The sequence below is a fragment of the Neltuma alba genome, unplaced genomic scaffold, assembly GCF_004799145.2.
Source record: "Neltuma alba isolate B1F8T4 unplaced genomic scaffold, ASM479914v2 tig00003392_pilon, whole genome shotgun sequence".
NCBI lineage: Eukaryota > Viridiplantae > Streptophyta > Magnoliopsida > Fabales > Fabaceae > Neltuma > Neltuma alba.
In genome coordinates, this window is record NW_021633263.1 from 481,268 (window position 1) to 493,729 (window position 12,462).

The 12,462-nt window shown below is 31.7% G+C and overlaps 1 protein-coding gene across 1 annotated transcript; it reads left to right on the top strand.

The window, feature by feature from the left end:
- Window positions 1-10,969: 10,969 nt before the first annotated feature.
- LOC114741414 (uncharacterized) lies at window positions 10,970-11,956 on the top strand. The gene has a single exon (XM_028929666.1). The coding sequence runs from the start codon at window positions 10,970-10,972 to the stop codon at window positions 11,954-11,956; it is 987 nt and encodes a 328-aa protein (XP_028785499.1).
- The last annotated feature ends 506 nt before the right edge of the window (window positions 11,957-12,462 follow it).

Genomic DNA, 12,462 nt, shown 5'->3' on the forward strand with positions numbered 1-12,462 from the left:
AACTGTTTTTAATATAAGTTAGATAACTAATTTGTTAATATTAAAAAAATTAGTTAAGTTAATTATTTGTAATAGATACATATTCTTTTTTAAAATACTCTTATCAACTGTGACTTAGAATCACCATGTACTACTTTGAGGGAAAAAAAGTAAATATGAAAGATAAAATTAGATTGTGATTTTATATTTAAGATCAAATTAAATTTTCAATTTCTTTTATATTTTATTAAGGACTGGAAATATCACTATCTCTCACATAAAATTAGATGAGTTTCAACTAATGCTGGTAAAAAAAAAAAAGAATGAGTTTCAACCAATAAAATAAAACATAGAGGCGCGCGCACACACACACACACATATATATATATGAGCAACTATAAAAAAATAAAAATAAAGAGATGTTATGAATAAAGAAGAAACAGAGAACAAGAGAGGATCAACAAAAAAGAGTATTTTACATTCCATTCAAGAGTACGTAATACATTATACATGGCCTTTATTTATAGGCACATCTTTACATCTTTGATAGAATCTGCAGATTACATAATAATAGGAAATAATTATGGGATATAGAGATAATGGGAGATATTGGAGATTATAGGAGATAATGGGAGATACATGAACATCTATAAAGATATTATTATATTCATAATACTCCACCTTAGATGTCCAATATATATGAATATGCCTCATTAAAAAACTTCAACTAGAAAAAATCATGTGGGACAAAAACCTAATAGAAGAAAAAGAGTACATCATTCATTGATACATTATACAATGCCGTCTCATCAAAAACCTTGCTAGAAAAATCTAGTGGGACAAAACCATAGACAAGGAAAAAATAGTACAATGTGTATCAACTCCCCCTCTTGACAACAGTAGTTGACATCTTCGAGCCTGTAAAGTCTAATATAACGAACAAGCCTTCCAAATATTGTAGTGAGATAAAAACATCAAATATGAATTTCATAATTTTTTGAAAAGCATGAGACAAATAGTCTTTTTATGGTTTATCTACACGCGAATTATACTATGATCTTTCAACATAAGGATCAAACGAAAATACTTTATTTACATAGCTAGTAAGATTAGTCTTGGATACCTTCAGATAAAATAATATCACATCCTCAGTACCCTTAAAGTAACGAAGATTGTTCTTAACTTCACTCCATCATCTTTGTGTTGGTGAAGAACTATATCATGCTGATTAGCAAATGATATATCAAGTTTTGTATGGCTAGATAGATATACATGTGTTATAGTGACACTAAAATATGATACTTCTGGACTGAGTATTTATTCATCACTTTCTAGATATCTAAATGGATCTTTAATCCACATTTAAAGATCTTACAGCTATTGAAGCATATAATAGATGCGGCTTAATTATCCACATAATGAATGTGACTTATCCATATTTATTCTTCCCAAAACTTTCATTTCAAATTTTTTCTTTGAGTAGTTCATAGCTTTTGAAAACTTATCAGGTGTTTCAATGTTATCATCATAAATAGTACTGATAACAAACTCATTTTGAATCTTTTCACAAATGGACCAGTTGGAATATGTTTACATCATTCCTTTAGTCGATATTAATCACATATGCCTCATATAGAGACTTAATTGAGTAGTATTCTTGAGAACATAATTGTCTTCTTTTAGAAATTTGAATCCTTCAAGGGGGTAAAACTAAAAAAAAAACTCATTAAATATTTAAACAAAAGTGAATATTATCTTATAATAAAAAACTAAGCCCCTCCAACAAAGTTTAGCTTATGTTTTGGAGTGATGCATTAATGTCAATGCAGGTTACTTATTACTAGTGATAAACATCATAAAAATGCGCTCCTCCATCTCAAATATAAGTCACAGAAATCACAGATATTAAGAAATTGAGTTAGAAATAGTTTAACTAAGTAAATACGTACCAAATAAGGAAAATTTATTATTCAAATTTAAACTTTCGGCTTGCAGCTTCTATAATAAATTGATTTGTTCTTAATTTTATCTCTAGTATCTCTCATAATTATTTGACTCCCAAGTTAGAGAGTGATATTTAAAGAAAAAGTCATTTGATGATTACCTGTAACACCTCAATCCTTTTCAATGAAATCATTTGACACTTTATCATGGTACGAAATAATCTGCCACCTGATTAAAAAGAGCTAAATCCATTGACACTTTACCATGCACTATCATGTTTAAGGAAAAAGAATCTCATTAACTCTCAAAGCACTAAACCATGATATTCAAGCCGCCTTTTTTCATTCATACTTTGATATTCTGGTGTCCTAAATATAAAAGGAAACCAATCCATTTTGAACTTAGGAGTTAAACTCTACTATGCGATTATGATACTGCAGGGAGGTCTTGCATGCGGAAAAATAGCTTGGTGCCAAAATGATAAAACATTTATTAACACCTCTTATTTTTATTATTTTTTCAATATGAATTTGAAGACACGTGCTAGAGGTGTTTGGAATTCATAGAAGTCATGGAGATATGTTAAAATAGTGAAACAAGGTCAAAATAGGATTTTGGAACCTTTTGACGTAGCGCAAAATCCATCCCTTCGCCATGGCTTATGACAAAGAAACATTTTCTTGCTATATCCTACACTCTTACATATATGCTATGTAATCAACACAAGTTTAAGGGGAGAACTCAATCTCATAAGACTAGCCTATTAGAAGGGAGAGCTCATTGAACTTATAGACCCAAAAATACTTGTGAGGCTCTCTGATATGAGACTCATATAACAATGCACCTCCTCAAGAGCCAACATCCTCAACGGCTGTACTTTATGGCACTTTACTCAGTCTCCTACTAGTTAGAACACTCTGCAAGTAGTCATCTCTGGGTGGCTTTCTCTTAATGAAGACGCCAACGTGATAAGCATAAACCTAATGGGAGATCTCAATTCTAAAAGATTAGCTTATCAAGAAAGAAAACTTTTTGAACTTATAAACCCATAACATTTGTGAGACTCCGCAACGTGGGACTCATAACATAATATCATCAATGAATCAACAATCAAGCGACAATAATTGTTAGACATCAACATGATAATAAATATAACTTAATTTTAGTTTTATCATTACATAAACCTAATACTATTAATTTTATCATTACATAGTCTACTCCATTTCAGTTACTTGAAACCTTATACATTTGTTAATTATTACTCCTCCTATCTTTAATGTAGGACATAATTTGAGAATTGATGTTAGTCCTATATGTAATAACTATTTCACATGTTTATCAATTTTTTTTCAAACTAACCCTATTGATATTCTCTCAACAATAATCAAGTAGTAGAGGGAGAAGGAAATTAAGAAATATAATTAGGATGTTTTTAAAAAAAACATATTATATTAACTAATTTAACTAATACCAAAATTAATACAATACAATACCTCTCTCAAGTTAAATCAAAGACACAGAAGAAAAAGCAAAGAAGGCTTTCATCACATTGATGGAGTTGAGAAGAAGAAACCCCGAAGATATGAACACACTCAAAGCAACAAAAAGCAGCATCCCCAGCGCCAAACAAGGCCTTACGCTCATCATATTGTCCTTCAGAGTACTTTCTCTCCCACTGATCCATCATTCCATAACCTTCTTCATTTGCTTCTTCTTCTTCTTTCTTCTTCTCCATCATCTTCATCTCTCTGATACGAAGTCTCAGCACGATCATGTTTTCGTCCACCAGTTTTCCCCATTGGCGTTCTCTTCCCCCGCTTGCTCTCACAGCAACCACCGTGCTGCCAACACGGCGCTGTCTTCTTCTCTGGCAAGGCAGCGGCGATGATGCCGGTGACGTCCGGCTCCATGAGGGAAGAGCAAGATTCAGTGCCTCCATTATTGAGATTTGAGAGAGGGAAAAGAGAGATCAATTACTATGTTTGGAGTATTGGAAGGTGCTTAAAATGGAATTGGAAAGAGTGTGCGTGGGATTGAGGAAATGAAACTAAGCAGCGAATCATACTTATAGGCGAAAGTGCGTGTCCTACGAGAAATATATACTTCTTTGTAACGTCTTTGACAATTACTGTCAAATCTAGCACATGGTTTATATTAAAGCCATAATGCCTTCTCCTAGGGGTTATCTGGAGGCCTCAACTTAAATTCATGGTATGTGTATCAAAAAAAAAAAATTTATGGTATTAAAACTCAATCCGATTCGATGGTTATGCCAATAAATTCGATGAACTAGTTTTTAGGGTCAGTTTAGTAAAAAAAATTTGGATGACTTGTTCGGGTTGGATTTTGTATTTTTTGGAGTCTTAAACGTCCCTGTGTTGAGTTGAAAAAAGATTGTCCGTTTGATTTCTAATATGATAATTTTGTTTTGTTAGATTATGTGTTTTCATACTTAAATGTTTTATTTACACCTGAGTTAATGCATTTCTTTTATGTAAATATTACTCTTTTCATAATTATATATACATTTTGATAATTAAGGTATATTATTTTAATTAATTATAATTGGATGGATCCCATCCAACAACCACTGACTTGATTGATTCAGTGATGGATTCGGTTTTCATTACATTGGCTATATATATATATATATATATATATATATGACATTCTCTCATATTTTTCAAGTTTTTATCTTGTCAATCTAAGAGTAATAAACGTTTTTCCTTGAAAATTGTCTTAGGCGAGTAAAACCAGTTACTCAAGTTCCATTAATTATTTGATTTATTTCTTATCAAGAGAGTTTTTTTTTTGATAAATTCTTATCAAGAGAGTTGATTGTATTGAAAAAAGGTTTATTTGAAAAGATAAGAATGTTTTAAGGACATTAACCAGATTCATTGAATTGTGCGAGTTAGTCTAATTTGGTAACCCTTTTCACCCAAGTTGAAATAAAACTATTCTTACATACTTTTTACACCCTAAAATTACTTCTAAAAAGCTATGTTTTGTTGTTGTTCATTTGAAGTTATATTGTTATGTTCTTAAATGAAATTTTTCCTTTTTTTAATTATTAGCTTTATAAGTTAGCTAAGTCGCAACCCCAAAAAAAAAAAATTAGTTAGATCATGTATTTCCTTATATATATCATGTTAAATTCTCTAACCACAGATGTGGTCAGATGTTCTATTTCTTCATGTAATTTTATAATTAAATAATAATATTTTAAAAATATGATATATGGCTATATATAATTAAAAAACTTGACATAATGAGTATGAGAAACCTGATGTTAATATTGCCCTCCTGGTCTGGCATGGGGACAAATTAAAAGACTGAGTGAATGTTGTGATGTAAGCAAGTGATTAATTAGAGAATCCAAATCTTTGACGATTGAGCCTAAATATGAATTATTGCCGACGTCTCCATGCAAAGTATGTTACAATCTTGTCTTTGTGCTAAGTGATTAGCGTTGCGCATTGATCAAAACCGTACCATAAGTAATAGTGAGTCATTGATCGTCTTGTCTTTTTGCTAAAAATGATTTATAAATTAGGACATATTTTAAGGCATAGGGTGTGATACAGTAATAAGTCACTCTTGTTTTTTTTTTTTAAACAACTATTACCTCCCATATATAATACTCTCGGTTCAGAATATAAGCTAAACTTTATCCATTTACGTTTATCAAGAAACTAGTTAAAATCAATTTAAAATAATAAATATGTAAAGGATATATATTTTTTGAAAATATGCTCTTATTAATGAAGAGAGTAAGTAAAAAATATAATAAATAAATCAAAGAGAAAAGAGAATATATGGAGGTAAAACTGAAAAAAAAACTCATTAAATGTTTAGATAAAAATCAATGTTATCTTATAAAAAATAACTAAATCTCTCTAACAAAATTTAACTTATATTTTGAACCAAAGGGAGTAATGCATTAATGTCAATGTAGGTTACTTATTATTAGTGATAAACATCATAAAAATGCGCTCCTTTTATCTCAAATATAAGTCATAGAAATCACAGATATTAAGAAATTGAGTTAGAAATAGTTTAACTAATTAAATATGTACCAAAAAAAGGAAAATTTATTATTCAAATTTGCCCTTAATTAAATTGTTGGCCTGCAGCTTCTATAATAAGTTGATTTGTTCTTAATTTTATCTCTAGTATCTCTCCTATATAATTATTTGACTCCCAAGTTAGTGAGTGATATCTAAAGAAAAAGTCATTTGATGATTAACTGTAACACCTTAATTCTTTTCAATGAAATCATTTGACACTTTATCATGGTACGAAATAATCTGCCACCTGATTAAAAAGAACTAAATCCATTGACACTTTATCATGCACTATCATGGTGAAGGAAAAAGAATCTCATTAACATTCAGAGCACTAAACCATGATATTCAAGCCGCCTTTTTTTATTCATACTTTAATATTCTGGTGTACTAAATATAAAAGGAAACCAATCCATTTTGAAACATAGCTTGGTGCCAAAATGATTAAAAAAAATTATTAATACCTTATTTTTATTATTTTTTCAATAAGAATTTGAAGACAAGTGCTAGAGGTGTTTGGAATTCATAAAATTCATGGAGATATGTTAAAATAGTGAAACAAGCTCAAAATAGTATTTTGGAACCGTTTCACATAGCACAAAATCCATCCCTCCGCCATGGCTAATGATAGAGAAAAATTTTCTTGCTATATCATACGTTCTTACATATATGCTATGTAATGAGCACAAGTTTAGGAGAGCTCAATCTCATAAGTTTTGCTTATTAGGAGGGAGAGCCCATTGAACTTATAAATTCAAAAACACTTGTGAGGCTCTTCAATGGGGAACTCACATAACAATGTATTTGCTCAAGAGCCAACATTCTCAGTGGTTCCACTTTACAGTACTTTACTTGGTTTCCTACTAGTCAAAACTCTCTGCATATAGTCTTTTTCGGGTGGCCTACTCTCAATAAAGACACCAACGTAATAGGCATAAGCTCAAGGGAAGATCTCAACTCTAAAAGATTAACCTATTAAGAGGAAAAACCTTTTGAAATTATAAATCCATAACATTTGTGAGGCTGCACAGCGGGACTCATAACATAGTATCCTCAATGAATCAACAATCAAGTGATAATAATTGTTAAATATCAACATGATAATAAACATAACTTAATTTTAGTTGTATCATTACATAAACCTAATACTATTAGTTTTATCATTACATAGGATTTGTTTGGATTAGCGATTGGAAAAGTAACTTATTGTCAATCTGACTTTTAAAAAATTGAGATTGGGTGATGTGAATTATGTTTGGATTGAATTTTGTAAAAGTAAGTTGTTTGGATTATGATTGAATAAATAATTTTATTTTGTAAAATTACCAAAATGAGCAAGACTTTTATTAAATAATAAAAAATTATCAATTTACATAATATAATAATTTTAAATTATTTATAAGCTCATGTTGTTCTCATATATATTTTTTTTATTTTTTTATCATTTATTAAGGGTATATTTGAAAATAAAAGTATATTTCTAGAGGCATATTTGAAAACAAAAATATATTTCTAACTTATTTATTACTTTCAACTAATTTTAACTGATTTTTTGTTATTTACAAACTAGCTATTTGAGGCTCATAATAAGAACCAGAGGAGGTAATAAATTTCATAACCTTTTCTCTCTTCATGTTTTAAAAGCCATAAGCCATAAGCTATAAACCATAATTAGTTAATTTTTACTTATAGTTATTGTAGCTTTTCTTATAAAAATCAGATTGCTCAATTGCCAACCTAAACACCACAAATTTTTTAAATGGGCTTATTTAAAAAAAGTAACTTATTGCCCTCAAAACACTGAGTCAAACAGGCTCATAGTCTACTCCCACACACTCACTTGAAACCTTATGTAGTTGTTAATTATTACTCCTCTTGTCTTTAATGTAGGATATGATTTGAGAATTGATATTAGTCTTAACTATTTCACATCTTTATTAATTTTTTTTCAAATTAACCCTATTGATATTAAGATGTTTTAAAAAAATATTATATTAACTAATTTAATTAACACCTTTAATCCACATAAATTAATTAATTAAGTCTTACATTAAAGATCTGGGGGTAATACAATATCTCTCTCAAGTTAAATCAAAGACACAGAAGAAAAAGGAAAGAGGGCTTTCATCATATTGATGGAGTTGATGAGAAGAAGAAACCCAGAAGATATGAACACACTCAAAGCAACAAAAAGCAGCATCCCCAGCGCCAAACAAGGCCTTACGCTCATCAAATAACTCTGCAACAACCCTACGGCTTCACAAACATGTTCCCCATATTGCCCTTCAGAGTACTTTCTCTCCCACTGATCCATCATTCCATAACCTTCTTCATTTGCTTCTTCTTCTTTCTTCTCCATCATCTTCATCTCTCTGATACGCAGTCTCAGCACGATCATGTTTTCGTCCACCAGTTTTCCCCATTGGCGTTCTCTTCCCCCGCTTGCTCTCACAGCAACCACCGTGCTGCCAACACGGCGCTGTCTTCTTCTCCGGCAAGGCAGCGGCGATGATGCCGGTGACGTCCGGCTCCATGAGGGAAGAGCAAGATTCAGTGCCTCCATTATTGAGATTTGAGAGAGAGAAAAGAGAGATCAATTATGACTTTGTTGTTGCTTTTACTATGTTTGGAGTGTTGGAAGGTGCTTAAAATGGAATTGAAAAGAGTGTGCGTGGGATTGAGGAAATGAAATTAAGCAGCGAATCATACTTATAGGCGAGATTGCGTGTCCTACGAGAAATATACTTATTTGTAACGTCTTTGACAATTACTGTCAAATCTAGCACATGGTTTATATTAAAGCTATAATGACTTCTCCTAGGGGTTATCTGGAGGCTTCAACTTAAATTCATGCTATGTGTACCCCCAAAAAAAAAAAATTTATGGTATCAAAACTCAATCGGATTCGATGGCTATGCCAATAAATTCGATGAACTAGTTTTTAGGGTCAGTTTAATAAAGAATTTTGGATCAGTCGTTCGAGTTGGATTTTTTTTTTTTTTGGGAATCTTAAACGTCCTTGTGTTGAGTTAAAAAAAAAATAGTCTGTTTGATTTCTAATACTACCTCCGGTCCTAATTATAAATCCTTATTTGTAGACTATAAATGAGGTTTTATAATTAGGATAGGTGGTAGTATGATAATTTTGTTTTGTTAGATTATGTGTTTTCATACTTAAATGTTTTATTTACTTATGGGTTAATGCATTTATTTTATTTAAATATTATTCTTTTCATAATTATATATAAATATTTATATATTTTTTAATGATGGTATATTATTTTAATTAATTATGATTGGATTGATCCCAATCCAATCACAATTAAACCACCGACTTGACTGTTCAATGATGGATTCGGTTTTCAACTTTTCATTGCATTGGTGATATACATATATATCTTACAATTAATTGACATCCTCCTGTATTTTGCAAGTTTTTATCTTTTCAATTTAAAAGTAATAAACGTTTTTACTTCAAAATTGTCTTAGGCGAGTAAAACCAATTACTGCAAGTTCCATTAATTTGATTTATTTCTTATTAAGGGAGTTGATTGTATTTAAAAAAGGGTTTATTTGAAAAGATAAGAAGGTTTAAGAACATTATCCAAATTCATTGAATTGTGCGAGTTAGTCTAATTTGGTAACCCTCTAAAAGTAATTAAAAAAATATTTTTTCACACAAATGGAAACAAAACACATACTTTTTAGGGAAAATGACTAGAAAATGACTGTTAAATTCTGAAATGACAAATGGGCATGCAAATTACTGAAATGACAAAATGGGTATGAGGTATCAATCTTGAATTTTGACAATTCGACAGAAAGACTGAAATACCCCTGAACCTGTCTGAAGACATGAACAACACATGACATGTAATAATAGAAGAGAGAGCTGAGAAAACAAAAACGAAGCTGGAGTAGGGTCAAACGCTAAGAAGACGAAAAAGGTAAGAAAATTTTCCCTTAAAATGCTCCTATCTACTCCTCCAGCTATTACCATTCTACAAATCTGATTTATTGCCGGTGGAATTGCTTTGTGGGCAACTAGGTTTGTAGTGAGAGAGGGGTTGAACGTGGGTATTATGTAAGAAAGTGGAGGTTAATGATGGGTTTGGGTTTTCAAGTGGGTTTACTGGAGCATGGTTGATGGGGATGGGCTTATGAGTGTAGATGGTTTAAATGAAGAATCTAACTAAGATGAGAGAGTGACGCATCCGAAATGGAAAAATGGTGGCAACTGATAACGTGGGCATGAAGTTTAAAGGCTAACAGTAAGCATGAGGTGGTCAGTGTTGTTAAATTCATTATTAGAATTGTGAAATTCCATATTTAAGTTGTCAATGCAGCAAGTGGGTGTGTGCGTTTTTTGGGTGTTGCATTTTTTGTAAAATCCTAAGAAAAGTTTTGAAATCCTGATAAATGAAATTGATTATTGGGGAACTAAAATATTGATTTATGCTTCTCCAGTGTAGGTTAGGTAGCTTTGATGACATCTAACATTGGGTCAACATCTTCAAAGCGTCTTGCTTGTTACTTTCATGTAGGTGGGAACTTTGCAGAAAATAGTGATGGTGAAGTTAAGTATAATGGTGGAACTGTCAGGGTAAGAGTGATAAAGGAGAGGGTATAAGGCTTGAAGATTTGAGGTTATAATAGGAGAATGGTTTGGTGTAGATAGTAATGGTTGCAACATTAAATACACATTGGGCTTTGATGATAAGATATTAACAGATCTCATTGATGAGGATGAAGTTGACAACCTATTTGAATATAATGACAGTAATGCACATGTTTACATGGCAGCTAAAGATAATGAGAATGCAGAGGAAGAAGTGGCTTATCAAAACAAGTAAGTCACAAGTTTTTGGTTATGGAAGTTGTTAATTACCGTAATGTTGTTGTTAATATCATAAAAATGTTGTAATTATACATGTAACATGTCAAAATTATTAGGACTGTCATAGCAAAATGATGAGCCAATGATTCAGGATGCTGTCGAATGTGTAAATTACATAGCAACTGAAAATGTTCTTAGCCTGCCATATGCAGTACAGAGTGCATTTACTCCTTTACCAGGGATGAGTTCCTTGAAATGGAAGACAGTATTGTTAGGATTGAGGCAGACTTTTGCAAATACAGATGATTTCAAGAAGAAACTACACAAATTCAGCATTGCCAACAAATTTGAGTGTAAATATGTGAAGAATTCTAATGCCCATATGTATGTCAAATGCCATGTTAAAGGTTGTCCATGGAAGATCAGTGCGAGAGCAGCTGGAAAGAGTACTCCAACATTTTTACGTGTAATGACATTAAAAAATGAGCATGTTTATAATGCTCAAGACAATCTTCACGTGACACATGGTGGATCAGCTAGCTTGACATCATCAATTATAATTGAAGAGGTTAGGAATCACATAAACATGCGTCCAAATGATATACGAAAGAGGTTGGAAAGAGATTATGGTGTGAAGTTGACATACCATCAAGCATATAGGGCCAAGGAAAAAGCATTGGAGGACATATATGGCAGACCTGATCAAACTTATATGCTTATTCCATGGACATGTGACCGGTTGAAGGAAACTGATGATAAAACAATAGCAAAATGGGTGGCTACAAGGAACAGCACATTTGAGCGTGTATTCATAGCCTATGGGTGTCGTATAGAGGGTTTTATTACTGGTGCTAGGCATATACTGTATATTGATAGAAGTCATTTAAGTGGACCGTATAAGGGGACACTACTTTCAGCATCAGCTTATGATGCGGACAATGAATTATTACCTTTTGCCATTACGATTGTGAAGGGTGAGACACTTGAGGATTGGACATGGTTCTTACATATGATTAAGGAGATAGTTGGGTCAATGCAATTAACAATTATTTCAGACCAACACAATACAATTATAGGCGCTATCCAAGCAATATTCAGTTTGAACATGCAGAGTTGCAAATGCCAATAGGAAGATGGTAACTATCATTACACAGGTTGTAATTCTCATTACGAATGTTGTCATTATCATTACATGTTGTGAAATTTGATCCAAACACGTTACTTAGGTTCGGAAGAAACCAATTGCAAATGACAATAGCAAAGTGATAACTCTCATTGTAAAAGTTGTTAATCCCATTACTTGTGTAGTGAAATTGGGTCCATTTGATGTAATTTGGGGCACAAATAATCAACTTATGATTATTATCACGAAAGTCACATGTCTCATCATGCATGTTGTAAATACCATAACTTGTTTATTGAAATTATCCCAAAAAGTATTACAATTAGGCCAACAAATGGCAGCCACTTACAACCTACAACCATAAGTCAAATATCTTCATAAAAAACTAACACTGCTTTCACAAGTACTAGATGCCTAATCTACATAATGTTTACTACTATCACAGATGCTGTCTTTTGGTTAGTGTGGTGGCTTGGGTTGATGAAAGCAAGCTCAATGCTTCATCACGTCTT